At 45.0% G+C, this 26,543-nt stretch overlaps 1 protein-coding gene across 1 annotated transcript; it reads right to left on the bottom strand.

Annotated features, from left to right (window-relative positions):
• Window positions 1–5,362: 5,362 nt before the first annotated feature.
• On the bottom strand, window positions 5,363–26,310 carry LOC125427939. The gene is made up of 4 exons (XM_048487507.1): window positions 26,232–26,310; window positions 22,458–22,570; window positions 14,801–15,128; window positions 5,363–5,553 (listed from the first exon to the last, which is right to left on the bottom strand). The coding sequence occupies exons 1-4, from the start codon at window positions 26,308–26,310 to the stop codon at window positions 5,450–5,452; spliced, it is 624 nt and encodes a 207-aa protein (XP_048343464.1). The 3' UTR covers window positions 5,363–5,449.
• Between the last annotated feature and the right edge of the window lie 233 nt (window positions 26,311–26,543).

A 26,543-nucleotide genomic window follows, 5' to 3' on the forward strand; every position in this document is an offset into this window, starting at 1 on the left:
TTGGTGTGCCAACGTTCTACCACGGTGCTGCTGGGTCAGCAGTGCATTACTACAGAAACTTTAATTTTTAATCTCGTTTTGGGAGAACACTAATTTACCCCAGGAAACAGCTGGGGAAGGTCTGGCATCATATTTCAAACAGAACACATCATATGCACATAAAGATGACTGAACTAAAGATACTGCGAGACTTGCAAATAATCTCCCATGATGTGATTTCTCTTCCACTCATAAAATCCTCCTCCACTCCCAGTCGCAAACAGCGATGCATCTAGTGGGAAGAACGGAAGAACTCCTTCTGGTTCTAGGGCCAGCTATTTCTTTCCTTTGCTGAATTCATAATCCCGTCTACATCCAAATATAGTTTACAAAATAAAAAACATTCTTCACTGGCAGGGAGTACTATGGTGAATTTGGCATTCAAAATCTACTTTGGAATTCATCACAGGGCATTCTGAAGTGGCTATTTCAAACCTATTTTCTTTCCCCTTAAAATTTCAGACACTCATTTAGGGCTAAATTTGATCTCAGAAATGGACTCCCGTTTCCAAGATATTCATCTCTCAGAAACCATCCAGAAAATGTCATGCTTCTGTTTCTACAGTTACAGTCTTGAGTGTGTTTACTTGAAATTCAGTTCCACTAACATCAACAGACCTTGCTTCTGAGAAAAACCCTTCGGGGATGGATTTGTGGATTCCAGGCATAAGGATGGAAGAAGGGGGGAAGTTAATATATTTTACCAGGGCCTAGGAATATAGGGGGACCTAGTCTAGGCAGCAAGCTTATTAGAATAACATGTTCTATTTATGTCATTGTGGAAATAAAGTATACATTTATTCTTTCATGGTTCATAAGGTCATGCATGAGAAAGGATCGTGTGCCTTTCGGGGAGCCTATTATAAGTTTGTACTGGGTCCTGAGAAATTTTACTTGGATCCAAGTAAAATTAATCATGCAGTTCTTTCACCCCAAAAAACCATTTTCCCTCAACTTGTTAAATGTGAATTAGATACTGAAAACCGCTTCTTCAAGGCTTCATTACTTGAACTGGTGCTGTATTCTCAGGAAATACAGTATTTTATTTACTTACTGTAAGATTTGTTTCCTATACTACAAATTCTCTTTATTCCAACTGGCCTTCTGAACACAATCACACACATGACTCACATATTTCAAAAAAGTGCCAGAGGGGTTAGAGTATCAGACTACAATCTCTAAGACACCAAGTTCAAATCCCCACTGTACCATGGGAACCTGTTGGATGACCTTGGACAAGTCACATATCCTCAGCCTGTCCTACCTCATAGGGTAGTAGTGAGGATAAAATGGACAAAAGAACAATCTACTTTTGGCTAGTTGGGGTCCCCACTGGAAAGGCTAGGGTATAAAAAAAGACTAAAAGAAACAAAAACAGAAATACTCATCAGACATGTGCAAGTATCTGCTGAGGAACTCTTAAGATGTATATATACAGGAGGCTCCACTCTGTAGCCTCACTTTCCTGTAAATGACTCCCTAGCCTGTTCATCATCATATACAGCATAAAATACTACTCTACCTTTTGGGAGAGATTAGAGCACCATTTGCTAGACTCTTCCTAATAACTTCCATTATTTCAATGAATGGGTCACCTCCATCTTTCTACTTTCACACACACTCCAGCTTGGCAGCTTTAATGGTAATCTCACGATCTTTACCAGACAACAGTCTAGGAATTTTCTATCCCTACCTGGGAACTGGATCAAGGCAGGATTAATTAACTTTTCCCTAGTATGGGCAAAATTCTTACACTCAAAGAAAAGGTGCTCAAGTGTCTTTGTTCAGCCTTCATCACAAGTACATCGATACACTCGCTTTGGTATTCTTTTATATTTACCTTATAAAACCACAGTAGGCAAAGGATCATACCTAGATAAAGTAAAACTTCTTCTAGGATCAGGAATTTCACACACACACAATGTGAAAAAGCTTGCTTGACTCCAAAAGGCCCCGTGCAGAATAATGCCCATTCAATCCACTTTGAAGCTGGATTTTACTGTGCGGAATAGCAAAATCCGCTTTCAAACAATTGTGAAAGTAGATTGAATGTGCATTATTCTGCATGTGTGGAAGAGGCCAAAGATAATAGGCACTGAGACCAGAATAAGTTTTTAGGCACTTTATTCTTGTATTTATTGCATTTGTATTTATTCACGTATTTTTGAAGGGTGGAAGAAAGATGCTACCATTTGATAAGTGGCGGAATCATTCTTTCTCCTTTTCAAAATATTCATGAGACAGAATTAAGGAAAACAGTGAATAAAAACTCAGTTCAATAGAAATGAGGTATGGGCAGAGGTGGGATCCAACCAGTTCTCACCAGTTCTCTAGAAGTGGTTACTAATTTTTTCTGAGTGCCGAGAAGGGGTTACTAAAGCAACCTTCCTGCCCAATAGGGACTGGAGGTGTGTGTGGTGCCGCTGTTTGAATCCCACCACCATCAGAACCTGTTATTAAAATTTTTAGATCCCACCACTGGGTATGGGGTTGGGCCAACTGAATAATACTCCCTCCCCCAAGATTAAATCTTGTGAAAAGATCAGAAGTGAATGTCAGAAGAATTGGATATAGAGGTATAGAGGAGGTGAGAAATATCCACCTGAGTGCCCCCTGAGTGGCAGACGCTTATCTGGTGAACCAGCTGTGTTCCACACTCCTACATTCCTGCTGGGTGACCTTGGGCTAGTCATAGTTCTTCGGAACTCTCTTAGCCACATCTACCTCACAAGGTGTCTGTTGTGGGGAGAGGAAGGGAAAAGGAGTTTGTAAGCCGCCTTGGGTCTCCTTACAGGAGAGAAAGGTGGGGTATAAATCCATCTTCTTTTATAGTGTGTCAGTTCACAATTAACAGCACTGCAACCTTCACAAACAACAAACTCAAAAAACAAATGTACACATCTTTCACTGCCTGTTTTAAGTAGCTTGAAGACCCTCAGAGAGGTTTCTACGGCACAAGGATTCATTTTGAGCGGCTGAAGACAAAACTTTTGATGGACAGCCTTATCAAAACAACATTTCTGTTAATCAGCCAGCTTTTAATCCTGAGTGATTGATTAAACTCAAATTTACATACTGCTGACGCTTCAGCACAGCTGTCTTTCAGGCAATAAGAAATGACATGCAAGATGATCTTCAGGCTAGCCACCAAGTACGGACTCTCTCATTGTCTCCATTCGTATGTCACTCCATTTCATGGGTTATTTTAACCCTGGTTAGTTCGTGAAACTAAGGCTGAGTTTGCCGATGACCATTCGAATCCTGGCTGCTCTCAACAAATGCTTGTTTCATGGCCTCCTCTCTGTAGCATGAGAAGGTATCAATGGGGAGCAAGTCACAATCCAACCAGGATTAAACTGGAATGTCTGCATTCAGATGTCAAATGAAATCATAGCGCTGTGGTAAATAAGAGACCCTCAGATTCTGCTTTGACAGATCATAACTAGCTACCATTCATGAATTGGCTTCAGAGGCATGGGGGTGGGTGGAGGGAATGGCGCCTGGGGCAACATCTGCTCCGGGTGCCCCCCCCCTGCTCCCCTTACCTTAGCCAGTGGGAGCCTGCTGCAGGCCACCCCTTGGCCCCACCAGACTGCTCCTTCAGCCAAGCTGGTCCTTCGGCCGGGGCGGGGCTGAGGGGAGGGGTGTAGGGGGCATATGCCTGGGGACATGTGACCCCTCATGTCCATGTGAGTGCTCCGCCTCTGAGTGGCTCTCATTCAGACAATCCCACTAGCCACAATTAGTTTAGTTAAACCACAGTTCCATTCAACCACCGTTCAACCACCGTCTGAACTGAACCACCGTTCTTTATTCTTTCATTCCCTGTTATAGTAACAGCAACAAGCCAAAAAATGATTTCAGGAATTTCACAGACAGATTTCAGGATGCTCTTCTATCTCAGCCTTCAACATCTGGCCCTACTAACCCAATCAACACATGCTTTAGTTGATTTACCTGGCAATTAAAACTGATTCAAGCTTTCAGCCCTAGTAATTTTGCTTCAGGGATACACAGGCCACCACAGAGCATGCACCAAATTCTGCCAATAAACAACATCCCAGAACAAAACTCCATATCAGTGGCATAGTGGTAACAGGGCGGGGCCACACCCTGGGTGCACGCCATTGGGGTCACAGCTACCAGCTGAAATAAAGTAAGTGGGCCGGGAACAGAGCATCATGAGGGGCAGGGCCAGTGGTGAGATATAGCAGGTCCATACCACTTCGGCAGAACTGGTTGTTAACATGGTGCTTGTAAACAACCAGTTGTTAAATTATTTGAATCCCACCACTGGGCAGGGCTCTGCAGGGGGTGCCCCTCCCCTCCCACAAGCCAGGCCCCGGCAGCTGGAGTAGGCTGTTTTTTCAGCCGGCTGCCAGCTGAAATAAAGTAAGTGGGTGGGAGATGGGGCTCCATGGGGGAGGTGCCCCCACACCCCTCCCCTTCCCCCCACCCCACAAGCCAGATCCCAGCAGCTGGAGCAGGCTGTTTTTCCAGCAGGCTACCAGCTGAAATAAAGTAAGTGGGCAGGGGGTGGGGCTCCGTGGGGGGTGGGACCCGGGTACCGTTTCCCCTCCCCCCAAGCCCCTGCTCCTCATGTGCCATCACAGAAAAAGGAAATTCCCAGCAACTCAAAGGTGCTGCCTACATGTGTCGGCAATGCTGCTGAACAACTGACGAGTGGTGGCTAAATGTGTGAACTTTTTTTTCTTTGCTGTGGAATGGAAGCTGACTTATGGCAACCCCAAAGGGTTTTCAAGACAAGAGACCTCAGAGGTGGTTTGCCATTGCCTGCCTCTGCCTAGCAACCCTGGACTTCCTTGGTGGTTGCCCATCCAAACACTAACTAGGGTGGACCATGCTTAGCTCCTGAGATAGAGGCAATCAGGTTAGCCTGGTCAGAGCCTGTGTGAACACAGCCACTGCAAAGCATTTCAGGGGACAAGGAAACTCTATCTGCAATGGTCTATTTACACTTGGAAGCCATGACATTGTACTCCAGAACACATTGATGCAATAATACATTCTGCTCCAAAATCATTCACTTAAATATTTACACTCTTGATTTTTTTCCCCAATGGGGACCCAAAGCAGCTTATAATATTATTCTCCGTTTCTCCAATTTTATTCTCACAAGAACAATCTTGGGTGTTAGTTTCTCCTGAGAAAGTAGTATGCTCATAATTTACAGTGAACACACATACAATCCATGTACACTTGATTTTCTTTGTATGCCCATTGAGCAATTCATGTTACAGTCAATGCATGCGTGGCTGAACATGTGATATAAACCTCATATTTATCCAGACACTGGTCCCAGTTTCATTCATGAAGTTAATGTTTATTGGGTGTTTCTTACAGCAGTATGCACATACAGTGTATATTTGTCACTGTAACATTTGGAGTGTTATGGGATTTCCGGGCTGTATGGCTGTGTCCCAGTATAATTTTCTCCTGATGTTTCGCCTGCATCTGTGGCATCTGCATCCGTGGCTGGCATCTTCAGAGGATCTGATGGTAGTAAAGCAAATGGAGTATATATACCTGTGGAATGTCCAGGTTGAGCATACCACTGTAACATTCATTCATTCATTCATTCATTCATTCATTCAGTCAGTCAGTCAGTCAGTCAGTCAGTCAGTCACCTTTCTCCTTAATGGGCAGCTTACCTCATTCTCTCCTCCATTTTATCATAACAACCCAGGTGAGGTAGACTGAGGGTGTATGACTGGACCAAGATTACTCAGTGAACTTTCATGGCGGAGGGGGGATTCAAATTTTTAAAAAATCTACCCAAAACAAGGTCCTGGAAGCATGAGGAAATAAAAGAACAACTCTACTCAAAGCATTCAAGCCTACCTCCTTCTCACAATTTCTACCTTTGAGGAGTCTCAAAGCAGCTCACAGTCACCTTCCCTTTCCCTCCCCAAAACAGACATCTTGTGAGTTAAGTGGGGCTTGGAGAGTTCTGAGAGAACTGTGGCTAGTCCAAGGTCACCCAGCAGGCTTTATGTAGAAGAGTTGGGATACAAATCCAGTTCTCCAGATCAGAGTCCACTGCTCTTAACCACTATATCATGCTATACTTTCAAAGCTGTTTACAGTATGGTAAGGACTCACTGTTCCAAATATGTTAAAGATGTACCCTTATAAAACAGTGTACACAGGATTAATATACTGCTGCATATTAACAGTGCTCATGCCTCCAAAAATGCAGCCTCCTGACCTTTTGAAGATGAAGGAAGGGGGCAGCGGCAGGAAGCACACATCTGACCTGCAACCAAAAACCAGCTTGTCCTACAACTTTCATAGGGCACTGGGTGGGATCAAGAAAAGGCAGATCCCATTGGGCCGCTGATGCAGAGAGAACATTTGAAAGAGTGATGCACAAGGCTTGGAAGAATGCAGTGAAACTTCAGTTGCTTCTGAGTATGACAGGCAGAGTGGAACACATCAGTTGGAAAATAAGATATTTTGCCAGGGCCAAGAGATCTGCCAGCTTCCATGATGCTGGTTTTGACTGGAGGTCATTTCTAATCCTCGTTCATGCTGAGTCACACACACAGCAAACCCCATTTTAAATCTCATTTTGGGTGGACTGAACCAGTGAGTCTTTGTTTTCATGTCACCTTCCGCACCAATAGCTCCCTCTTAAGTGGAAACATTTTCCAACATTGGTTCCCCAACTACACATCAGAATTATTCCTTATTTCTGTTTGCTTTTCTCCCTGCTGGAGAGTCAGAGTCATGTGTTTGTAAGATGAACAAACCAATATACATATTTTAAAACATTGATTTTTAATAATTGTAATCAGATTTTTTTAAAAAAATACTTTTTAAAGAAAACTCTATTTAAAGATAATTTTCTGTTTAAGATACATTATAGTCCAAAGGTTATTAATTATGAAATAAGGATTAGTTTTTAATTATGTAACATGAAGCTGTATATTCATGCAATGCTTAAATTTTTTTTTGGGGGGGGGTAAAAATTCCATTGATTCATTCATAATGGCAAGGTCCTCCAGAGACTGCTGTTAAGATTATTTTGGGCAGTTTTTCCATCTAGAAGACATTATCACAGATGTTTGGTTTTTCAGTTCTCAAAACTGTGAATTTGTGTCTACAGGGAAACCATGTCTCTTCTTCACAGCAAAAATGGAGTGGAATAGATCTGCACAAGGAGCTAAGTGTGAGGAGGGAGGGGCAAGCAGTAAAAATGAACTCTTCTTTTGAGAAGAATGCTACACAAGTCTTGGAAACTCTGAATATACTGTCTGAGATTTATCATATTATTCTCCCTCTGGAACAGAAAATCTATAATGGCAACAGGGCATAAAAGAGACCCAGTTTGGGGATATTTTAATGATATCAATAAGACTGGCATGCATGGAAAATGCAAACACTGCAAAAAGAAATGCAAAGCCTAGAGGCCTGAATTAATCTGGAGATAGTTCACCATGCAATAATCTCATATTTAGCCATCTATGCATTTCTAAAGGTATAACCAAACCAGTATTTTTGCTATAACTGTAAAACTAATCTGAAAAGTTATTTATTATTTTAAAACTGAAACCTTTGTCTGGTTATAAATAAAAATCATATCAGCAAGAATGAGTCCTTATGTAGAAAACCATGACTTAAATGTAATCTGACTAGTAATTTAAATCGTGATTTAAATTGATTTAATTTAAATCAAATCCACCCTGATTATAAGAGATGGTTCAGGCCAACATTTTCATAAAGAGAATGAGACTGTGTATAATATGCATCCTCTGTTTCTTGTGTTATCTTACTTTCACTGTCTTGTTTTCTACTTATGGAATACCATTTTCTGCATCATTTATATTATGTCTGCTATGTTAGGCTTTGTTTCAGATTTTGGTAATCCTAATCCTATTATGTTGTGTATTAGAGTTCTCTTATGTTTTCCATGGATTTACACTAATTCGCCCACAGTCTTTATAAGAAAGGAACATATAACTGAAGTAAATAAAGGGAAGGGAGCTTTGCGTCTGTATCTAAATAAGCTGTCCACACCAGGGTAGTGCTAAAAATCTGAGATAGCATTAAACGTTTATCAATTCCATCAATAGCAGAGATATATGTCAGCAAAACTGAAGGGGAAAATGCAAAGGATTTCATGGTTTAATGAGGTTCTCAACCTGTGGGTTGCGATCCCTTTGGGGGTCGAACAGCCCTTTCACAGGGGTCACCTAAGACTCTCTGCATCAGTGTTCTCCATCTGTAAAATGGATAAATGTTAGGGTTGGGGGTCACCACAACATGAGGAACTGTATTAAAGAGTCGCAGCATTAAGAAGGTTGAGAACCACTGGTTTAATGTATTGTCAAAGGCTTCCATGACCAGAATCACTAGGGTGCTGTGTGGTTTCCGGGCTGTTTGGCTGTGTTCTAGCAGCATTCTCCCCTGACGTTTCGCCTGCATCTGTGGCTGGCATCTTTCTACTATCAGATCCTCTGAAGATGCTAGCCACAGATGCAGGCGAAACGTCAGGAGAGAATGTTGCTAGAACACGGCCATACAGCCCGGAAACCACACAGCACCCCAGATTTCATGGTTGTTATATGCAAAACAGAAATTATGTGTCAGGGAATGTTTATAAGTTTGTTTCCCATTTTTAGATAATAATAGCTGTGTGCATAGAAGGTGATATAAAATGCTGTCACAGTGTAGAGAGATTTTAGCATCCATTACACCTTTTTTAGCCGTCTTACTCTCCTTCCAAATTGGATATCGGATACCTATACTGTTTTGCGCCTGCAGCCGCGGCTCCTCAGAAACTGATGGGCTGAGCTAGCGAAATGGCTTGAAACGTTCAGTTGATCAGGGAACTTCATCAGTTTGCAATCCAACTTAAAGTTGCTTGATTGGCTGCAACAGGTGATAGCCAAGTATGGAGAAGCGAACTCAGGAGGTGTGGCTGCTAAGGAACAGGGAGCCCACACCCAAGAAAAAACAAGGAAGAATGTGGAATTGAGGATGGCCCAGGGAAGAGAAAATGAGAAGATGAAAGAGAAAAGGTATGTATCCCAGGGAGAAAACTGAGTCAGTGTGTTGTAGTGGTTAGAACGTCAGACGAGGACAGGGGTTCCCAACATGTACTGCATAAATTGTTTTTAATGTATTTATTATTGTTTTATTTGTAATAATATTTTGTGATGTTGCCGTACCGAACCCTTTGAGGATGGGTGGGGTAAAGGTCTAAATATAAATAAAATAAAATAAAATAAATAATGCCCATGCGCCTTTGTAAACTGGCCACTTTAAATGAGAGGAATCCCTTTATTTACTTTATCCAAGGTCCACCTTTCTTGCTGAGACTGAAAGCAGATTATAAAATTTAGGAATGGCAGAAGACATCGAATAAGAATTGTCACAAGACTGGATTACAAAGGCAGAAAGCGACACAATAAGAGCAGCACCAGACATGATGTCAGAAATGCAAAAACTGGATTATGGGGATTAAAGAGTTGATGGGAATAAATATGAATTACCCAGGCTGATCTAAGACAAACGAGTCATGCTGCTTTAAGTGGCTCTCCAGCAGCTTCGACTGGGTCAGGACGTCCCACTTGGCTCCTCCCTCTCCTAATCGGGACAGATGACTAGCAAGTCGGTGAAGGAAGCAAAGAGCACCTTGCTTGGCGACCAGCCATTTCATCGTCAGGACAGGGAAACCAGATAAAAGGGTTAGGAAAAACCAGGCAAGCTTAATAGGTACTGGAGCTTGATTGGGATGCCATCCCAGAGCCTTGCTCCATCAGCAGCTGGAAGCCTCCCCAAATCAATCGGCATCCCGTAGGAGCCACCATGGGAATCCTTCTGGATTGAAAGGCGGGCAGATATCAAATGAACAAATCAATAGATATTTGATGCCGTTTGTACTATACAATTAGCCTGCCTCTGTTACTGTATTGTGATTTTATGCCTCTTAATGGAAAACGCTTCTCGCACACAAGTGGAGAGGCAATGCATAAATATTTCAACGCAGATCTGAATCCGGCGCTTCGTGTGCAGAGCTCCTTTCGCCCAAATCCAGAGTTGACATATTTCAACAAAATCACTATTTAATTAACGAAGCCATTTAGCTCATTTATAAGAACAAGGGTTCAGCTCAAGCACAGGCTGCCTAACTAGATCTCAAGCCTGCTATGTCGCACACATGTAACTCTTCGACACAAAAGAGGTTGCCAACTCTGGGTTGGGAAATCCATGGAGATCTGGGGTGGCACCTGAAGAGGGGAGGGTTTAACCCCACAGAATCCACCATCCAAAGCAGCCATTTTCCTCAAGGGATCTGACCTCTGTTGTCTGGGGATCAGCTGTAATTCTGGCAGATCCCCGGGCTGCATCTGCAGGCTGGCATCCACAGCTGACTCACACATGACTGTTCCTCACAATGACTGTAACATTACAGTAAGCCATTCAAATGGGTCATTGGAGGCTTAATGCTGCATAGTATTTACACATCCCTTGACACTCATTTTTGCTGCTATCAACCGAATTGACCCAAATGTCCAACCAGAAGTCCTTGAGTAAGGATAATCAGGCATAATCAAGCAAGGACAAATCCAGTAGCAGGCACAATCATGCAGCCCAAGCCATAACTGATCCAGAATGACCACCACCTACCTGAGCCAGTTTGGAACAATGGTTAAGGTGTCACACTAAGACAGGGGTGACCAACCTATGGAGCTCCAGATGTTCATGGACTACAATTCCCATCAGCCCCTGCCAGCATGGCCAATATCCATGTTGGCAGGGGCTGATGAGAATTGTAGTCCGTGAACATCTGGAGCACCATAGGTTGGCCACCCCTGTACTAGGATGTGGGGAATCCAGGTTCAAAACCCCACTAGCACCATGAAAGCTTGCTGGGTGGCCTCGGGATGGTCACACATTCTCAGCCCAGACTCTGGCTAGTATTTGGACAAGAGACCTCCAAGAAATACCTGGATAGTGACATGGAGGCAGGCAATGGCAAACCACTTTCTAATGCCTCTTGCCTTGAAAACCTTATGAAGATGCCATAAGTCAGCTGCGACTTGACAGCAAAAACAGATACACTGGCTGCACCTACAAAGTAAATTATAGCTCTCCATTTCACCCATAAGAATGTCAAATATTGACTAGCTCTCTTCCCACTCCAACACGTTGTTCTGTTCCTTGCCGCTATTAGGCAACAGATGCAAAAAGAGAAGGAAATGAATAGTTGGTACTGACTTCAGAAGAGCCATTTTAAGTAGGGAGTACAGACCCTATGGAGCAGTAGCATGAACTAAGGGAAAACTATGTCTGAATACTTGCTCATTAAATGGGAACTTGGTCCACCAGGGAGAAGTGTAAAGCAGAACCTCTCTCCAGGATGTGTTCCATTAAGCAAGCAGTTCTTGATGTCACAGAATCATCAAAGCATGCAGCTCCTGGCCCCGCCCTGCCAATACTTATACATTCTTATTGTCAGTATGGTACAGCCCCAGGAGGACTGTACTATGTTCTCAAACCAGGCTGCATTGACACATTGCTAGGAAACTGTTGCAGCAGCAGAGTCAGTGGACTTTCCTCTGCAGACAAGACCATTCAGGAGATGAATGACTGCTATGGTGCCAAATGCCCTGAGATCCTAGTTCGGGGTACTGGCAAAGCCATTTCAGGCTCTATGGCAATAGGAATGTAAATGAGCAGATATACACTGCATTTATTTCCCTCTGGGACCTCAGCCTGGCTCTTCCGTTGTGGAAACAGACTTTTGGGCTTTGGCTCCATCAATGTCAGATGGGTACAGTGAGGAGGAAAAAACCCATAGAGAGGACCATTTGAGTAGCTAGATCAGCTGTAGCCCAGAGATGCCTCCATTGAGACAGGTAGAGTCAGGCAAGGATTCCCCGGCTGCCTCCAAAGATTTGGCAGAAATTCTTCCATCTGTTCCAGGAGGCTGTTTGATCTTCCAGGTGCAGGATTCTCCCAGGAAATGAAGGGCCAGGGCCATTTTGTGGTTTACCCAGCTCCTAGAATCCACGGCTCTGCTCCCCTTGTTTGGCAGGGGAGTTTCCCACTGAAAAGGGCTTTCTCCTGATGATTTTTAGTTTTGAGACAGGCATTAGAACAGAAGGGCACCGGTCTTGCTAAATAGCCCCCATCATTATGCAGAGAAGCAGCCAACATTCTGAACTTTATCCTCTCTTGGATTCAATTTTTTTTAATGTTTAATTTTTTTCACCAGTTCCACAGTTCAGTATTCATCATGCTTTAACAACTGCTTACCCCGCCTGTTTATCGGTTTGTTTTTGCCCTGAAAAAAAGCAACCTCCACATTTTGGTTTAAGGCTAACAAAGTCATGAATCAGGCAAACATAATTGCTTCCTCTGGGATGCAGACATGGTCTCTATCTAAGCCTGCATCTCTAACTCTTTCACGTCATTAACTGGTAGTCACAGGGGGGCTTCAGCTCACAGTAGGGGCAACAGATCTATAGATCAGTGTCTGGCGAACAGCACATTATAGCCCAGAGCATCTCCGAACTGCGTCAACATCTCACTCTCTAATCTCTCCCGGTTGCCCTGATCGCAGCCGGCAAACCTGTTACTCCGATCACATTTGAGCAACCCGCCCCCCCTTCCCAAGTGTGCATTTATGACCACACCAGCAAGTTACCGCTTGCAAACCGACTACAGAGCTGGGGAAAAGCCAGATCTCTTAACATTTGAAGCCATCCCTGATGAAAGGTAAAAATTACATTCTTCTGCTTTGCAAGGCGGTGGCATCGAGACATCCAAAAGCTGCTTCCTACTTTCTTCCCCGTGATTTTCCCCATCTCTTTTGCAGAACCAGAATTCCTAGGCATTACAAGGCGAAGGAGAGAAGAAAGCGGCTTTTATCGCGTCGGCCTCAGAAGGAAATTCTTCACGGCAGAAAACTTGGCGGTTGGGAGCTCAACATTTCACACACAAAGAACACATTCCAGCACACCCTGCAACAGTCCACAATCGGTGGGCACCTCACCTTATTACACACGCGCGTGCACGCGCGCGCACGCGACTAAAGCGAATGTTTCTCCTTTAGGAACCACAGTACATTTCCTCATCTTAATGCAGAGGCAGGCAATGGCAAACCACCTCTCTCTGTCTCTCGCCTTAAAAACCCCTCCATAGTTGTCTAAATCAGCAGCAACTTGCCAGCACTTTACATACCCCTAGCTACACAAGCATGAAAGGGGGGGGTAAGCGGAATTTCTCCTTCTTGGGGCTCAGCTGACATAATTTGGCCACCAAGCTGAATTATCCCCTTGGAGTGCATGAAGGAGCTGCCACGCTTTTGGGAAGCGGGTTCAGATTCTGCCTGCATTCTCGGTTCTCTTGTAGCGGGATCATTTGTGCAACCCCCGAAGCAGCTAGACTGTAAGAAGCGGGGGGGGGGGACCTCCAGATCTCCAGACACCCTCATTTCACTAGGCAGAAACACAGAATTTAACTTTTTTTGGCGATGGCATCAAATGTTAAGTCTCCGGGAACATTCCCAGCTCTTTGCTGCATTTCCACAGGAGCTGAAGAACTGGACTTTAGGCAGGCTTGGAGGGACAGATCCATCCCAGCTACAGTGTTACAGCTGAGGGGACCGGCCCTTGGAGGCGAACAAGGGCAGGGAGCACAATGTCGGCTCTGGATTCACTGACCTGCCTCCCTGTGACCACTGGGAGCCACAGAAAAGCATCTAGGATGGAGCAGAAGAAGCGCGAAGGGAGCATTAGTTGTTTTGTGACCATACAAGCCAATAGAAGACTGCAAAAATCTTAAAGAATGAACAAAAATAATCCCATAAGGTGTAGAAAGATACACTGGTGGGCAGCAGACAACTGCAAAAGGGGGGAACCTAGATGTGAGGGGGGGAGAGCATATAGGAAGAAGAGAGCAGAGGACTTTGAGAAAGCAAAGCCTCAAATCACTGGGGAAAGCACACTGGAAAGAAAGGTAACAAGAAGGAACAGTATGGAGGCAGCAGTCCATTCTGGAAAGAGATCCGGGGGTCGCCTTCATGGCCCCAATCCAACCCCCCTCCCCGCTCCTTTCCAGCGATGGCCCCGATCCACCACACTGCCACAACCAGCTGCCTTCTCCATCCGCCCTGCCGGCAGTTTGGAATCTGCATTCCCCCTCGTTCTTCAGAATCGGGGCCCCCGCGCACCATCACAGACTTGGAGGGGTGTTTTGAGACGGCTCCCCCCCCCCACGAGAAAAGGAGCAGAGAAAGATTTTGAAGGACGGGGGGGGGGAGAAGAAAACAGGGACCCGCTCTCTCTCCCTCGCCACCCCTCCCGGTCCGCTGCTCGGAAAGGACATAAAGTTGGCCGCCCGCGGATCCACCGCCCTCAGCGCGCCAGTAAAAAGAGGCAAGCGGAATCCCCGACGGCAGAAAACCTCACGGGGGTGGCCAGTGGTTAGGACCGGGTTGAGGGTGGGGGGGGAAGAGGTGTGAAGGCAAAGAGATCTCTGGCTCTACCCCTCGCCCCTCCACGCACCGAAGTGGGACCTCCAAGCCCAGAAACCAGAGACGTGGTCAGGACCGGAATTGGGGGGGGGGGGGGGGGAGGGAGTCTGCCCCAACCCGAACCTCGCGGGGTAAAGCCGAAGAACCGGATCCCGAGAGAGGCGCCTCCCACCCCCATGCACGAAGAGGGCGCCAAGTTGGGGACCCTCCTCGGCTCTTGCCGCCCTCCCCGCCCCCCAGAGAGGGACTCACGCTGCTCTCGGAGGTGCCGGACTGGGAGACGGCGGTGCCGTTGAGCCCCACCAGGGAGGGCAGCGTCTGGGACATCCAGTTGGTGACCATGGCCATGGTGCTCAGCACGGCGCCGATCTTCAGCAGCGGCACCGTCATGGCGCCCCCGCCTCAGGCCCCCGGCCCGCCGGCCAAGCCGCCCTCCGCCCCGCGCATCGGCCCGCCCGGGAGGCGCCGCTTCCCCGGCCTGGCCCCGTCCGGCCCCCGCCGCTCGGCCGCGCAGCTCAGCCCACCCAGCGGCGCCCCTCGCCGCCCGCCTTATAAGCGCCCGGGCGGGCTGCTCGCCGCCCTGACGTCACGCCAACGCTGGCCCCCGGCCGGGCAGGGAGGGGGAGCCCGGCTCTGGCGAGGCGCGGGAGGGGGTGGGGGGAGTCGGCCACATGCCTGCATGGAAACCCTGGAGGGGCTGAGCGACCCCCAGGAAGCAAAACTCACCTCCCCGGTGGAACAGAAACTTAAGCCCCCCCCCCCCCACAGTAACTTGACGCCCCAAAAGCTCTCTTGCAGGGGATACAAAATAGTTCTGCTCCCATTTTCCTGCACATAGCTGTAATTTTTTTTGTGTGGGGGAGGTCTTTCTGCTAGGGCACACTTTCACCCCCCATGTGCGGAAACCTCGGACTGGCTGAACGAGCCCCAGAAGGCAAGTCCTTAAATCTCCCCCCCCCCCCCACACACACACACAGTGGAACAGTAACTTGAGGCAACCACCACCACCCCCACCCCCCACAGTAACTTGATGCCCCCAAAACTCTCTTGCAGGGGATACAGATCAGTTCTGCTCCCATTTGCCTGCACATAGCAGTATTTTTGAGGGGGGGGGTGTCTTTCTGCTAGGGTCCACTCTCACCCCCATGCCAACCATTTCTGTAGGGGGTTAACCACCCCCAGTGGCATGATAACTGGATGGTCCTGGCTCTTTCCTTCCCCAGACCCGCAGTGTGCTGGAAGCTGAACCTCGCTTGTGCAGTGTGAAAATCAATTGCCAATTAAACCCTCATTCCCATCCAAGGACTCCCCACTCTCCTGACAATTTCTCTGGTTTGTCAAGAGCACATCTTCCCGCTCCGGATGAGATGTGGGACCCGATCCCATGTGTTCAGTTCAGTTCAGTTCAGAGATAAATTCAGTTCTGGTTTTTTTGGTTTATATTCATCCACAAGCATCTGTAAAAAAGGCATTAAGAACTCTAACCGATCAGATTATGGAGGCTGAAGCCAAATACCCTGATTCACTGGTTATTATTTTGGGAGATTTAAACAAAGCAAACTTAAGGGAAGACCTACCAAAATACTTTCAGCATGTCAACTGTCCCACCAGAGGCAAGAATATCTTCGACCACTGCTATACAACACTGAAAGATGCTTATCGGTCTTTACCACGAGCAGCTGTAGGCCATTCTGATCATTGCATGATTCACCTTGTACCTGCTTACAAACAAAGATTTAAAGCCACAAAACCAATAACTAAATCAGTGAGAACTTGGACTGAAGAGGCAAAGTTAAAGCTGCAGGCTTGCCTTGACTGTACAGACTGGAATATTTTTAAAGACACCTCTGCAGATTTGGATGAACTCACAGATACTGTAACATCATATGTCAGCTTCTGTGAAGATCTTTGTATACCAACCAGGAACTTGCGTATATATAGTAACAACAAACCTTGGTTCACAGCTAAACTTAAGCAGTTACGTCGTTCCAAAGAAGAGGCCTACAGAAAGGGTGATAGAATGCTGTACAATCAGGCCAGAAATGTATTAACAAAGGAGATCAGAGCAGCAAAAAGAAACTACTCTGAAAAGCTAAAAAATCAGTTTTCACCAAACGAAACAGCAAACATGTGGAAAACTCTCAAAAATATCACCGGTTACAGTAAACCACCTTCCCAAGCTGAAGGAAATCAGCAATTGGCAGACAACCTGAACGTGTTCTACTGTAGGTTTGAAAACAATCTACAGTCACCTTTCTCCACAACCTCTATCTCAGATGCACCAACAATAGCCAAACTTCCTATAACTGAACCCATTTCATTGGGTTTACAACCCCTGGTGATCTCAGAAAAGGAAGTGCAAGATCTATTTCACAGACAGAAGCCTGGAAAAGCACCAGGCCCAGACAAGATAACACCTTCTTGCCTAAAAGTCTGTGCTGTCCAATTGGCCCCCATCTTCACCCAAATCTTTAACAAATCACTAGAGATGTGCTATGTTCCTTCCTGCTTCAAACACTCCACTATCGTCCCAGTGCCGAAGAAGCCTTCCATCAAGGAACTGAACGACTACAGACCAGTTGCTCTAACATCTGTAGTTATGAAAACTTTTGAAAGGCTAGTGATGTACCATTTGAAAACCATCACGGATCCACTGTTGGACCCCTTGCAATTTGCATACCGAGCAAATAGATCGACAGATGATGCTGTTAATATGGCTTTGCACTATATCCTACAGCATCTTGAATCGCCAAAGACCTATGCAAGGGTCCTCTTTGTTGACTTTAGTTCAGCATTCAATACTATCAGACCGGACATTCTTCTAACCAAACTAAATCAGCTAGCAGTACCTGAGCATATTTGTACGTGGATCACAAGCTTCCTAACAGATAGGAAACAGCAGGTGAAGCTAGGAAAAATTACATCAGACACCTGTAAAATGAGCACAGGGGCCCCCCAAGGCTGTGTACTTTCACCACTTCTCTTCTCTCTGTATACCAATGACTGCATCTCAAATGATCCATCTGTTAAAATACTGAAATTTGCAGATGATACAACAGTGATTGGTCTCATTCGAGACAACGATGAAACCGCATACAGACGGGAGGTTGAACAACTAGCCTCGTGGTGCCACTGGAACAATCTAGAACTGAACACACTTAAAACCGTAGAAATGGTGGTAGATTTCAGGAGAAACCCTCCCATCCTACCTCCTCTCACAATACTAGACAACACAGTATCAACAGTAGAGACCTTTAAATTTCTAGGCTCCATCATATCTCATGACCTAAAATGGTCACCTAATATCAAAAATGTCATTAAAAAAGCACAACAAAGAATGTTCTTTCTGCGCCAACTCAGGAAGCTCAAACTGCCCAAGGAGCTGCTGATACAGTTCTACAGAGGAATCATTGAGTCTGTCATCTGCACCTCTATAACTGTGTGGTTTGGTTCTGCAACCCAACAAGATCGACACAGACTTCAGAGAATAATCAGAACTGCAGAAAAAACAATTGCTGCTAACCTGCCTTCCATTGAGGACCTGTATACTGCACGGGTCAAAAAAAGGGCTGTGAAAATATTTACTGACCCCTCGCATCCTGGACATAAACTGTTTCAACTCTTACCCTCTAAACGTCGCTACAGAGCACTGCACACCAAGACAACTAGACATAAGAACAGTTTTTTCCCGAATGCCATCACTCTGTTAAACAAATAATTCCCTCGATAATATCAAACTATTTATTATATATTTATTATATAATTACTGCACTACTTTTTTCATCATTCCTATTACCCATCTCCTCCCAATTATGACTGTATGACTATAGCCTGTGCTGACATTTCATTTTATTTTATGATTTTACATTTTATGTTTTTATTACTATTGATTGTTTCCTGATTGCTTACTAGACCTATATGACAATCATTAAGTGCTGTACCTTATGATTCTTGACAAATGTATTTTCTTTTATGTACACTGAGAGCATATGCACCGGAGACAAATTCCTTGTGTGTCCAATCACACTTGGCCAATAAAGATTCTATTCTATTCTATTCTATTCTATTCTTGGCTCAGAGGAGTCCCAGTGTGTTCAACGGATCTCACAACGGAATGAATTACAGGATTCACCATGAGTTGCACTCTCCTGGATAAATGTCTCGCTGAACACCAGCACAATGTAGTTCTTTGTATGTCCGACTGCCACCTGGGAAAACTGGCTTCAAGCACCCACTCTTCCATGATGCTGGCAGGCCAGTGGTTGTTTTGCAGCCTTACCTACCTCACAGGGTTGTTGGGTGGAGAAAATAGAAGGAAGAATTGGGTAAACTGTCCTAGGCTCCTTGGAGGAAGGGGGACTTTTTTTTAAAGAAAAGGCACTAGGTGAGTTTAAAATGTCTGCCTAAGCCTGCAATCCTCCGCAAGTTTATCTGGGAGCAAATATGACTAAAATGTGGCAAAGCAAGTAAACACTTATGAAACTACTCAGTGCAAATCCTGCCATAACATGCTCAGGGTAAGTTTCATTGGGCACCAAAAGGGCTTATGTCTAAGTAGACAGTGCCTAGCATCCCGCCATGCTTGTGTTGCACAGGAGCGACTCCCATTAAACATACATGGGATTAGAACAGGGACACCCTGTAACAGCATGAATTTTAAGTGGCAGATAACAGGCATCTGGCTGGCCTCCATCTATAAAAATCAGTGACAAAAAACCTGCCTTAATAAATGCTCGGAACCACTGAAAGTATTATCAAAGAGCCAGTGCGGTGTAGTGCAGGTGCACTCTAATCTGGAGAACCGGGTTTAATTCCCTGCTCTTGAGCTGTGGAGGCTTATCTGGGGAACCAGATTAGCTTGTGTACTCCAACACATGCCAGCTGGGTGACCTTGGGCTAGTCACAGTTCTTTGGAGCTCTTTCAGCCCCACCCACCTCACAGGGTGTGTTTTTTTGGGGGGGGGAAGGAGATTGTAAACTCCTTTGAGTCTCCTTGCAGGAGAGAAAGGGGGGATATAAATCCAAATTAGAAAAAACTATTAGAGTAATGAATCTAAATGAGGTTTAATTAAACGCTCCATGTGGACTTTGGTGTGAGCGACAAATGAGGCTTTTTAAAGTTTTCAGTGATTGTGGTCTGGTAGTTTTTGCTTTTAACGTTCTGTCCCCATCTGTGGCTAGCATCTTCAGAGGCATGTCACAGTAAGATGTGAGCGAGAACCTTTCTGCAAGGCAGCCAATTACTGGGACCTACAGCTCATTGTTTTATCAAGTTATAGGAAATATTACAAGTTCTCTTAAAAGTTAGGAAAACTTTTGCACAAAGTTTAGCCAAGTTGGGATTGGAACCCTGCTCACTTAGTTGCAGGGTTCCTTTGAACCAGTAATGCAACACCTTGGCCCCTTCCACACATGCAGAATAATGCACTTTCAATGCACTTTGCAGCTGTGCGGAATAGCAAAATCTACTTGCAAACAATTGTGAAAGTGGATTGAAAGTGCATAATTCTGCATGTGCGGAATGGGCCCTTGAGTCTGTTTTCACTGCCTAGTTCAGCTGCTAATAACACTCCAAAAATGGTTTATTCAAATGTCACATCACTACTCACCCAACACTCACTACTTAAGTCAATGTATCGATAAGATTATAATTTCCTTATTTATTTACTTCACTTATACCCAACAACCCAAAGTGGCTTACATCATGCTCCTTTCCTCCATTTTATCTTCAAAACAACCTTGTGAGGATGGCTTGGCAGAAAGTCTGTGTTCGGCCAAAGTCACACAGTGAGCTTCTGTAGCAGAACGGGGATTTGAACCTACGTCTCTCAGATCCTAGACCAATATGCTCACTCAGGCGTCCCCAAGGTGGAACCCGTAAGTGTCATGGCGCCCACTGACACCTTTTCTGGAATCCACCAAGTGTTTCTAGGAAGTGGGCGGGGCCAAGTAGGGCTTTTGCTTAGCAAAGCTTCTGATTGATCACTGGAAATTTGATTGGCTGTTTGATTACTTTAAAATTGATTTACTTTAAAGTAAATTTGATTGCTTTAAAATGTTGCTCTGGCAGCTGCCTCCACAGCACACGGATCTGCACTGCATTACTGAAGTTAAGTTGTGCCAATATTCTGCAGCTGGCTCTGCCTACTCTGGAAGCCATTTTATGGCAGCCATTTTGTTGCTGCGTTCTCCATGTCAGAATTCCAATTAAGCTCACAGGGTCCAAAAGGTCGCAGATCTCTGCTCTAACCATTATACTGCATTGGCTCAGATGTGCAAGCAGTGCCTTGAAGAAGGTTTTTCTCCCTCCCAGTACAATTTTCTCTGGGAAAAAAATATTGGAAAAGAGAAGCAGGCTGTCCGCCAATTGCAATTTGGCATCTGCTATATTTATGAAAGCAATATGCAAATCAAGGAAATTAGCAGCAGTGTGCAAACAAGCTGCAGCTGATTTGTATTGCTACTGAATGGCCTTCAGTGCTAAACAGGGTGCTTTCGTATGCGCAGAAAAGAGAAGATCTTGAAAGAGGACGTGGACCAAACATATCCAGGAGGCAGGGGAAGATCTGTGTCTCCTTTCCAATTGGGTTCAATCAAGGGAAAGATCCTACATCTGCTGCTTCCCAAAGCATCACAATCTACACACACACCCCCCCCCCCCGATCCATGGTTTTGAGATTCAAGACTCCCAATGCTCCTCATTTAGCCAAGGTCAGCACCTCCCTTGCCCTTAGCCTGGAAAGCTTTTGCAGGAGTCCTACGTGAAGTGGCCTGATGGCTCAGGGGCAAAGCAGAAGGTCCCAGGTTCGATCCTTGGCATCGGCAGTTAAAAGGATTAAGTAATAAATGATGTGGAAAAAAAACCCTTCCTAAGACCTTGAAGAACTGCTGCTGGTCATAGTAGACAATACAGACCAAGGGTCTGACTCAGTATTAAGCTGTTTCATATGCACCTCTTTGCAGCAGACTGGTGAAAGATCACATGAACACATGAAGCTGCCCTATAGTGAACCACACCACTGGTCCATCAGGTTTAGTATTGTTTACTCAGGCGGGCAGCATCTCTCCAAGGTCTCAAGCAGAGGGCTTTCACATCACTTACTACCATGTTTTTAAACTGGAGCTGCCAGCAGTTGAACCTGGGACCTTCTGCATGGCAGTCAAATGTCCTCAGGCTGTGGCCATTTAGTCATGTGGGGGCCCCCGCCACCCCCCTCCTCCTTCCCCCTGGGTCCATACACTGTCTTCAAGACAAGGTTGTGATGGGGGAGGGTGGCTGCCCATATGGGGGTGGGGGGTGGAAAACTCAGATTTTGCACTAGGCTTCGTTTTCCCTAGGTTCGCCTCTGGTGCCAGGCACACCATTCCTGCAGCATTCTAATGGCCCTTTCATTCCTTCTGTGTTCCACCATACCTTATAAGTACAGGTAAAAATGTGTTCTTAATCATACCATCTGGGTACCACCTATATAAACGGGGGGAAGAAGGCAGGAAAATGATTACTGAGGAAATTGTTTTCAGTTTGAGGCTAAGGCTCTGAACAAAGATATCCATTTCTCACTTTGACAACCAGTATCTGGATTGTACCACTTTTTATCATAAATGGGGGTGGTGATCATATGGCTGGGTGCTCCTCCATACCACAAAAACACCCTCCCAACAACCCTGCATGTAGAAAATTAGATGTCAGGGCAAAAGACTGTGATGTGACCATCTCCCTGATGCGCTAGCTTTTTGATGCATGGGAGGATGTTGTGTATGATTCTCACAATGGCTCTGAAAGGTAGGTGAGGTTGAGAGAGGGGCAACTATGTCCAGATCAGTGGGTGAGTTCCATTGCTGAGTGAGGATTCGAGCACATCCCCATTTCTTTCCTATAGTCAATGCCCACCACTCAGTCCAGCTGCACCATACTGTCTCTTTTCTCTTCCGTTTTAAAAGGTTGCAATCCAATCAGAGCCTTCATGATAGGGTGGGCAAGGAATTCATCCAGACTTAGTTGGGGTTCTTTCCCCAATGGGGCTAGTTGTGAAGGAGGGGGATCAAAAGATGAACTGTGGGGGGAGGGTTAACTGTCCCTCACCCAGCATTTTAGCTCTGATTCAAATCCCACCCCCAGTGGCTTTTCAGCCTCCTTCACCTTGAACCCATTACTCCTGGTCCTAGTCTCCGGAGCAGCAGAAAACAAGCTTGCTCCCTCACCAACATGACATCCCTTCAAATATCTAAACATGGCTATCATGTCACCTCTTAACCTTCTCTTCACCAAACGAAACATACCCAGCTCCCTAAGTCTCTCCTCATAGGGCATTCCAGAATCTCAGTGACAAAGACAGGCAAACAAACAAATGCATTTCTCAGTACTGTTTCTGTGCCAGTTTATTAGTAGTATATATTGAAGGCAAAGTGTGCCATCGAGTCAAAACCAAATCATGAATTGAGATCAGCAGTGGCAATTTGCCTGGTATAGCAATCCCAGCCTCTCTCTTTTTTTCTTTTTTCTTTTTTTTTGGGGGGGGGGGTGTATCCAAGTACCGTTCCAAGTACCGCTTAGCTTCCCAGCTGGGCTGGCTTAGTAGGCCTACTATAGCATACATGACATGCACATTCTATTTATAAACAGCATACATTGTTGTTGTTTTTTACTTTCAAGACTTACAGTGACCCCTCAGAGGGTTTTCAAGGGAAGAGACTACCAGAGGCAGTTTGCCATTGCCTGCCTCTACAATCCAATTCAGCCATGGACTATATTGCCAAAGAGAGTTGCTGAGCACTTTTTCCTTCCCAAAGAAGACTGGAATGGAATCTACTGTGTGTAAAGGGCCATCAAGTTGCATCCAATTTATGACAACCCAGCAGGGTTTTCAAGGCGAGAGACTCAACAGAGGTGATTTGCCATTGCCTTTCTCTGCACAGAGATCCTGGACTTCCTGGCAATCTACCATCCAGCTACTAGATACTTCTTATCTTCTGATATCTAACTAGATCAGGCTGCCTGGGCCATCCAGGTTAGGACAAAATCTGCTGGGGACCAAATTAAACATGATGGCACCTTCATAGCCACCTTAAAATTGCTGCTGCCACCATCTTAAACTTGCTTTAAAATGTTGTGAACAGTGGAGTGGGCTGAGGCACTCTTATTCCCCCCACCTTATTAAGTACTGAAACCGCTGCACCCTCTTTTTCAACACTTGAAAAGATACAGGGGGATCCGGCCTTTGTGGCATTTTAAAATGATTTTAAAATGGTGCTGGTGGTAGCTAACATGCATAGTTTGGCTAGGGCAAGGTTAAAGTTAGTTTGTAGATGTGAGTTTCCTGGTTGCCTATGGTGAACAGATATGCCCTGCAGGTGAGCAAGCAAGAAAAGTTGGTTCCTGCTGTCTTGTTAAAAAGAAGAACTGTTCTGGGTTAACTTATTGTCGAAGGCTTTCACGGCCGGATTAAACTGGTTGTGGTGGGTTTTCTGGGCTTTGTGGCCGTGGTCTGGTTAGGAGCAAGATCCACCAGACCACGGCCACACAGCCCGGAAAATTCAACACAACCTGTTCTCGGCTTGTTAGCTGAAAATTCCTGGTTCTGTAATATTTAATTGACAAGAGCTAGTAACAACCACAAGCGTTAAAGGAGGGATTTCTCAGCTATAATTGTGAATGACAAAGTTAAGAAACTGCTGCCAATCAGAACACCTGCTCAGCTAATGGAAAAATCCCAGGTTCTGATTCAGGTCTAGTAGCGACATCTAGTGGTTGTTGCTATCAAAGTTAGTGTGGGTTAAAAAGTGCATCTGTTCAACCAGAGATAAAAACTTGTCGTCCTTTCCGTCCAATGCAAAGTGATCCAAACCAGGAGCTCAGCTTTACTAGTCCCATGGTCCAACTGTTATCCCAACACCATGATACAGCAGTGATCTGACTCAGTGGAAGGCAACTTCAGGTATTCATGCACTGACTCCAATCAACAAACTTCCCCATTGGGAGAACGCAGCCATCTCTCCCCAAACTCACACAGACACAGTTTGCTGATTTATTCTCCCATTTGCACCCACAGCTGGTTATCCTGCTTGCTACTTTGGAGGAGAGGTAGAAGGAAGACCTCTGATGTCTTATTTGTACCTGCTTTATTGCTGTTACTGGATACCCACACAACGTTGTTGCAGTTATAAATGAGAGGACCAATTAGAATACATCTTCTAATGCACTTATTATGTTGCTAAGTTAATCGAAAGATATCACAGAACCCTTAAGACACAGAATTGGTTGGGATTGTATTGATTTCAAGTAGAATTATTTTAGCAAAATGTTGGCGTACATTTTTTAAAAAAGCTGCCGACTGATTATCGGCATATGAAGTGTGGGATGTAATGGATAACAAGAAGGTCCTATATTTATGTTTCTATATTGGCAAATGTTTGTGTACAGGCATATACCTGCAAAATGTTTATTATCACAGCTGAATATATACTGTGCTTCTGTTTAGAAAAATTCTGAGCCAAGGTTTCCCAAATTCTTTATCATGTCCAATTGAGGCAAATTAAGCAATTGTGCACTATTTATCTAATTTTGCAAAATGTATTCCATTGCTGCTAGTCAAAGCGTGTGTTCAATGAATCTTTATGTCTCACTCTCACCTCTAAATATTTACTCAGCAATATGGTTTCAATAGAGGCAGGAAGGTCTGGGGCGGGGGAGAGATTGAAAAAAAAATCACTGAGGAAAATATGGGTTTCTTTTCTATGTTTCCCTCCCCCAATACTTTTGTTTTCCAGTTTTTCAAATAAAAAAACTGGAAATCTGGGGGAGCACTGAAAAAAATATCTCTGTTATACAGTAGACATATATAATACCTGCAAGATTACTATTGAAGTGTGGATTACAGCTCTATCCAGGGCTGAGGCGGATGCAGACAGTGCCGCTCCACAGGGCTTTTCCATGGCATGGGAAGCCCGGAAAGGTCTAACCCCCCCCCCCCCAAATGCCAACTCCCCCATATGTCACGATTTTTTGTGGTGGATCTCTGCCAGCAGCTCCACTGGTGTATGGGGGCCAAAAGGGGTCTGGGGGCTGACTCAAGTGGACCCTGTCCCCCCAGAACACCCCTGGAATGGCGGCATAGCTGGGGGTGGCATGCGATCGCCGGCACGAGGCCAGGCATAGCTATTGTGATTCTATGAGAATAAAATAATACATCCAAATAATACGCTTTCTTTTGTGTACTACAGAATTTGTGTTCTACCATTAACTTATTTTTTTCCCTTCCTCCTAGATGGCAAAAATTACAGTTACATACACTGTGAGAACACCGGGAACATAAGTATTCAGTTCTTCCCAAGTATTTGGTATAGTTGCCACCTTTGTCGTATAGAGAACAGAGATATTTATGCTTTTAAAATTTTCATCATTGTGCCAAATAGTATGATTTTATATGCTGCTATAAATTATGCAGTTTATATTGTTAAATCAGTAAAGTAAAATTTAGATTTTTTAATTTTTTCAATACACATCAACATAGACATATATAAAAACAAACTTTATATTCTTACAGCTTGTGTGGAACTTGATGTCTAAAATTATAGTTCTCAGATTATGTGTTCTGGCTTTTCAATATATCTTCATATCTAATAACGTTTATTATAGCGCATATGTTGCCTAGATCTTTCTTCTTCTATTTTAGTTCAACTTTACCTTCAGAGGTGTACCATGGGGAGGCATGAGGGGGATTGAGACCCAGGCGCCACTCGCCTGGGTAACGGAGTGGGCGCATTTGGCCACCCGACCCCCCCAACCAGGAAGGCAGTCGTTCAGCCCAAGCTCAGCACCAGCCTGCCCCACAAGAAGCCACACTGTAGGGCCGGTGGGGGAGGAGGTCTTCTTCTGTCCAGGCAGCCCAACACGGTTCCCAGAATTGTCTGCCCAGCTCACAGGCAAGAGAGGAGAGTGGGGTGTTTGGTTGAGAGGCAGAAGTGAAAGGGAGCATTGGGGGACAAGAGTCCTAAG

Source organism: Sphaerodactylus townsendi, linkage group LG03 (genome assembly GCF_021028975.2).
Source record: "Sphaerodactylus townsendi isolate TG3544 linkage group LG03, MPM_Stown_v2.3, whole genome shotgun sequence".
In the NCBI taxonomy this organism is placed as follows: domain Eukaryota; kingdom Metazoa; phylum Chordata; class Lepidosauria; order Squamata; family Sphaerodactylidae; genus Sphaerodactylus; species Sphaerodactylus townsendi.

Excerpts from the sequence above, each read along its gene's own strand:
- LOC125427939 (XM_048487507.1), bottom strand. The coding sequence starts at position 26,310 with ATGCGCCCACTCCGTTACCCAGGCGAGTGGCGCCTGGGTCTCAATCCC. Across the intron at positions 22,571-26,231 it reads CCCATGGTACACCTCTGAAG|CCCCATTGGGGAAAGAACCC; the intron begins GTAAAGTTGAAC and ends CTTCACAACTAG. Across the intron at positions 5,554-14,800 it reads CCGGCACCTCCGAGAGCAGC|ATCCTCTGAAGATGCCAGCC; the intron begins GTGAGTCCCTCT and ends TACTACCATCAG.